The sequence below is a fragment of the Vipera berus genome, assembly GCF_964194415.1.
Source record: "Vipera berus genome assembly, chromosome: 14".
NCBI lineage: Eukaryota > Metazoa > Chordata > Lepidosauria > Squamata > Viperidae > Vipera > Vipera berus.
In genome coordinates this window covers 8,625,732-8,631,536 of record NC_138217.1, presented here as the reverse complement: position 1 = coordinate 8,631,536, position 5,805 = coordinate 8,625,732, and the positions used below count along the sequence as shown (strand labels likewise).

Sequence of the window (5,805 nt, the reverse complement as noted above, 5' to 3'; positions counted from 1 at the left end):
GGCTTTGCTTAGCGGCTGAGTTGCCAGTTGCTCAACTAGAACTAAGGTCAGATCAATGAAATCCGCCGGAAATTCCTCCCAAATATGTTTCCGTGTGGTGTGTGTGTGTGTGTGTGTGTGTAGAGAATTGTGCATTTCTTTTAAAAATTAAAGGAGACCCCCACCCCAAAAGCTCTAAAAGACATTTTTACAACGGGAGGAGATAGAGAAATATGCCTTTTTATTTATTTTTTTGCATTAAAGGACATCCCCAAAAAATCTACTGGTTTCCCCAAAAGCAGGTTGCATTGGGGGGGGGTGCTTTGATAGAGAATTGTGCCTCTTTTTTTGCATTAGTGGACACCCCCCCAGGAAACCTAAAGGAAAAGTTATGGGGGGGGATTAGAGAAACTTCTTTTATTTTTATTTTATTTTTTGCCTTGCGCCCCCCCCAGCAAGCCCACTCGCTGTTCCCCCCCCCACACACACACTCAGAAAAAAAAACTTTTGCATGGGGTTTAGATTAGATAACCTTTATTGTCATTTTTTTTGGTCCTGCGGGCACAACGGCACACATTTATTTTTTAAAAAAATGAAATTTAGTTGCTTCCTCTCGACGTGTACACAAACAACACACACATTTAAAACATACTATTATTCAACATAGGTATGGTTTGGTGCAGCAGCGAGGCTGGTTTGCCCCCCCCAAAGAGGAAAGATTTTGCAAGGGGGGGGTAAGAGAATCGTGCCCCCTTTTCAAAAAAGGGGTTTTTTTTGCATTAAACGACACCCCCGGGAAGCTGTCTGCTTTAGGTTTTGCACGGGAGGGAGATTAGAGAAACGTGCTTTTTTGGGGGGGCATTAAAGGACACCCCCAGGAAGCCCCCCTCGCTGTTCCCCCCCCTCAGAAAAAGAACAAAACCTTTCGCGTGGGCTTTTCCTTGCCTTGAACGACCCGCCCAGGAAGCCGAAGAGGAAAGGTTTTGCAAGGGGGGGTGGTGTAGAAAATCGTGCCTTTTTTCGGGGGGGGGGAATTTGGCATTCAAGGACAACCCCCCCCAGGAAGCCCCCCACCCCGGTCTCCCCTCTAAAAGAAGAGACTTGCATGGGTTTTTTTTAAAGAGAATCGTGCCCCCCCTTTTTTGCATGAAAGGACACCCCCAGGAAGCTCTGGTCTCGTTAAGTTTTTGCATGGGTTTTTTTTTCTTTTTTTAGAGAAACGTGTTTTTTTGGGGGGGTAGGCATTAAAGGACACCCCCAAGAAGCCCCCTCGCTGCTTTCCCTCCCCCCCCTTCAGAAAAAAAAATTCCTTGCATGGGTTTTTCCTTGCTTTGAAGCCGGGGGGTTTCCTCCCCCCCCCCACTCCAAAGAGGAAAAGTTTTGCAAGGGGGGGGAAAGCTGGAGAAACGTGGCTTTTCCTCGCCTTGGTGCTGCAACCTGAGTGGGGGAGGGTGGTGTGTGTGTGGGGGTGCTGCCCTCCCCCTCCCCCTCCCCTTTCCCCCCCTCCCCATTCGGGAGGAAAGGAAGGGGGGGGTTGCAGGAAGCCAGCCGGGCTGGGTCCTCCCCAAGCAGCCCAGCCCAGCCTTGGCGGCGCAAGCCCGGGAGGCGGCCGTTGCAAAGCGCCGGGCACCGCCTCCGCCTCCGGCCGCCTCTCCCTTCCGCGGCCATGGCTCGCCCGGCGGCCCAGCGCTCTTGGCTGGCCGCCTTCCTGCGCGACTGGCCCGGCCCGCTGGGCCCCGCCGACCCGCCGCCTTGGAGCGCTTCCAACGCCCCGGTCCGGCAGGACGAAGCGGCGGCCGAGCTGGCCGAGCGGGCTCGCGCCTTCCTGGGCAGCAGGTGAGTCCCGGACGCGCGTGGCCAGGCAGCTTGGGCCAAGGAGGCGCGGGGGAGGACACGCCAGTTCGCGGGGGGCGGGCGGGGAACGGGGAGGAGGAGGAGGAGGAGGAGGTATTCAGCGCGCCTCTTTCTTTCTTTCTTTCTTTCTTTCTTTCTTTCTTTCTTTCTTTCTTTCTTTCTTTCATCTTTCTTTCTTTCTTTCTTTCTTTCCCCCCCCCGTCCACGCGGGGTTTTGCAACGCAACGAGGACCGGAATGCCCTCGGGATTTTGCATTGACCCGCGTGGGAAGACTCGCACGGGTGGCGGCGGTCTTCCTTCCTTCCTTCCTTCCTTCCTTCCTTCCTTCCTTCCTTCCTTCCTTCCTTCCTTTCTTTCTTTCTTTCTTTCTTTCTTTCTTTCTTTCTTTCTTTCTTTCTTTCTTTCTTTCTTTCTTTCTTTCTTTCTTTCTTTCCCCCCCCCCCCGTCCACGCGGGGTTTTGCAACGCAACGAGGACCGGAATGCCCTCGGGATTTTGCATTGACCCGCGTGGGAAGACTCGCACGGGTGGCGGCGGTCTTCCTTCCTTCCTTCCTTCCTTCCTTCCTTCCTTCCTTCCTTCCTTCCTTCCTTCCTTTCTTTCTTTCTTTCTTTCTTTCTTTCTTTCTTTCTTTCTTTCTTTCTTTCTTCCCCCCCCTCTCCACGCGGGGTTTTTCAACGCAACGAGGACCGGAGTGCCCTCGGGATTTTGCATTGACCCGCGTGGGAAGACTCGCACGGGTGGCGGCGGTCTTCCTTCCTTCCTTCCTTCCTTCCTTCCTTCCTTCCTTCCTTCCTTTCTTTCTTTCTTTCTTTCTTTCTTTCTTTCTTTCTTTCTTCCCCCCCCTCTCCACGCGGGGTTTTTCAACGCAACGAGGACCGGAGTGCCCTCGGGATTTTGCATTGACCCGCGTGGGAAGACTCGCACGGGTGGCGGCGGTCTTCCTTCCTTCCTTCCTTCCTTCCTTCCTTCCTTCCTTTCTTTCTTTCTTTCTTTCTTTCTTTCTTTCTTTCTTTCTTCCCCCCCCTCTCCACGCGGGGTTTTTCAACGCAACGAGGACCGGAGTGCCCTCGGGATTTTGCATTGACCCGCGTGGGAAGACTCGCACGGGTGGCGGCGGTCTTCCTTCCTTCCTTCCTTCCTTCCTTCCTTCCTTCCTTCCTTCCTTTCTTTCTTTCTTTCTTTCTTTCTTTCTTTCTTTCTTTCTTTCTTTCTTTCTTTCTTTCTTTCTTTCTTTCTTTCTTTCTTTCTTTTTGTTTTTTTGCAGAACTGCCTGGGGATTATTATTTTTTCTTTCTTTCTTGCGAGTGGGTGGGTTGCTTTGGCTAAAAGGGGGGCTGCCCCTTTTGCAAAGGAGGGGGCATGGGGAGGCTTCTCGTGGGGGGAGCGAGTGGACTGGCTTTGGAGGTGGCAGCCGGGTGGGCGGGTGGGGGGGGGAATCGGCCCCTGGGTTGGGGGTGTGGGGTGTGGGAGATGGCGGTTTCCTAAAGGCCTCCATTTGCCTGGAATGGGTAGAAGAGGCTCTTTGTAGCTCAGGGTTGAACTGGGGTCTCTGACCTTGGGGGTTTCCTTGCAGACCTTTCCTGACCCAACTAGGGAACATCATCAGTGCCAGAAGGGAGGGGGGGTTGCGGAGAGGAGGAGGAGGAGGACTGTGGGGTCCTTTGGTGCTCTCTGAGCTTAGTTATTTTCTTGCAGATGTTTCCTGACCCATCTAGGGAACATCACCAGTGCCAGAAGGGAGGGGGGTTTGTGGAGAGGAGGGGGAGGAGGAGGAGGACAACTATGGGGTCCTTGGTCCTCTTTGAGTTTGGTGCTTTTCTTGCAGACATTTCATGACCCAACTAGGGAACATCATCCGTGCTAAAGGGAGTGGGTGGGGAGGAGGAGGAGGAGGAAGAGGACTGCGGAGCTTGGTTGTTTCCTTGCAGATGTTTTATGACCCAAGTAGGTAACATCATCAGTGGAAGAAGGAAGTGGGGTGTGTTGATAGGAGGGGGAGACCAAGGAAGAGGATTGTGGGGTCCTTAATGCTCTCTGAGCTTGGTGGTTTGCTTGCAGACCTTTCATGACCCAACCTGGGAACATCATCAGGGCTAGCTTTGCGTTGAATGCCTAACCCGGTTCCTCACTTCAGACCGTTCCAAAATCTCTGCTGTCAGCTCAGGCGGTTCCTGCAATCACCTAGGAGGAAAAAGTCACCTAACCCAGATTAATTAATTAACCCAGGCCGATGCTTATTATATACAGTTAGCCCTCTACTTACGGCCAGAAATTTCCAATCGGTTGCTAAGTGAGTCACGGCTGATTCTAACACCTTTTGACTAGACTTTGGGACGGTTGCGATCTACCTCCATCTTCTTCCCCCCCCCACACACACAATCTTCCCTCTGTGTGGTTTGTTTTTAGTTGCTCAAAATGATGGAGACTGTGGTTACACTTTGGGCATTTGTTGACAAGACGCCCTAACCATTGGCCAGGAAGCTTTTGTAATTTTTCTTTATGCAATCTTTCTTCTTCTTTTTCTTCTTCTTCTTCTTCTTCTTCTTCTTCTTCTTCTTCTTCTTCTTCTTCTTCTTCTTCTTCTTCTTCTTCTTCTTCTTCTTCTTCTTCTTCTTCTTCTTCTTCTTCTTCTTCTTCTTCTTCTTCTTCTTCTTCTTCTTCTTCTTCTTCTTCTTCTTCTTCTTCTTCTTTTGGAACTGGCCCGCCCTCAAACCATCCTTTCAGGAAAGGAAGGGTGGAATTAAACAGAACAATGGTTAGATAAAATACTTCTAGGGCTTCTGAGTAGCTTTTTAGTTTTATCTCAAGAGGTTCTTCAAAGGCTAACCTTGGAGATTGATAAATCCACCGTCAGGGCTGGGCAGCTGGTTCAATTCCATTGTGGACGTTAGCGAAAAAGGCCTCCGGGTCGCTTAATGTTGCAAGTTGGATGCTGAGCCTGATCTTACAGTACAGGAAGTCCTCGCCTTTATGACCACAGTTGGGCCCAACATTTCCACTCTGAAGCCAGACAGTTGTTAAGTGAGTTTTGTCCCATTTTACTACCTTCCGGGCCACAATGGTTAAAGAATCGCTGCCGGTCTTTAGTTAGTAACCGTGGCTTCCCTGTGGACTTTGCTTGTCAGAAGGTGGCCAAAGGGGATCCCTCGATCCCGGGACAACTGCAGCTGCCGTAACAACAAGTCCGTTGCCCAGCGTCCGAATTTTGATCACGGGGATGCTGCAAATGTCTGAAAAGCAGGCGCAAGTCCCTTTTTCCAGTGACGTTCATGGTCACTAAACGAACTACGTAAGTTGAGGACTTCCTGAAATTCTGTGTATCGCTCGTTCAGTTCAGCGGAGCCTGTTCTAAACGAAGAAGGATGTTGCTGTCCTTTTGGCAAAGGTTTGCCCTTGAAAAGCGAAATATTTTGAGCAGGTCAAAACCTGCCTGGAATCTTCTAGTCCTCTTGGATTGGAGAAATAAGCCCGCCTTTGTAAACATAGCCAGGGGCTGCAGTTATATTTCTCCAGTATGGAGCAGTGAAATTTTAAAATTTGAATCTTCCGTCGCGATCTCAAAACATTCTTTTTCGAACAAGCTGGCCTGGTCTGACGGGATGGGGTTGGGTTTTTAAAACTTGTTTTAACTTTAATATGTATTGATTTTATGGGCATGATGTTTAATGGCTTTTTAATTTTTGTATTCGATTTTTATTGTGTATTGCCCTGTTCACCGCCCTGAGTCCTTCGGGAGAAGGGCGGTATAGAAGTCAAATTATTAAATTAAATTAAATCTACACGTAGTCCTTCACTTACAACCACCCATTTATTGACCGTTTGAAGTTACAACGGCATTGAAAAAAATGACTTAGGACCGTTTTTCACACTTAGGACCTTTGCGGCATCCCCAAGATCATGTGAACCAAATTGAGATGCTTGGCAACTGACTCACTTTTACGACGGTCGCAGTGTCCTGGTGTCACGTGA

At 50.0% G+C, this 5,805-nt stretch overlaps 1 protein-coding gene across 1 annotated transcript in view; it reads left to right on the top strand.

Annotated features, from left to right (window-relative positions):
* The first annotated feature begins 1,575 nt into the window (after window positions 1-1,575).
* The window catches only part of PPM1F (protein phosphatase, Mg2+/Mn2+ dependent 1F), a 16,613-nt gene continuing 12,383 nt past the window's right edge, over window positions 1,576-5,805 (top strand). The window contains exon 1 of the mRNA XM_081338636.1: window positions 1,576-1,815. Coding sequence (XP_081194762.1) covers window positions 1,646-1,815 — 170 coding nt within the window. The 5' untranslated portion in view covers window positions 1,576-1,645. The remainder of the gene's footprint in view (window positions 1,816-5,805) is intronic.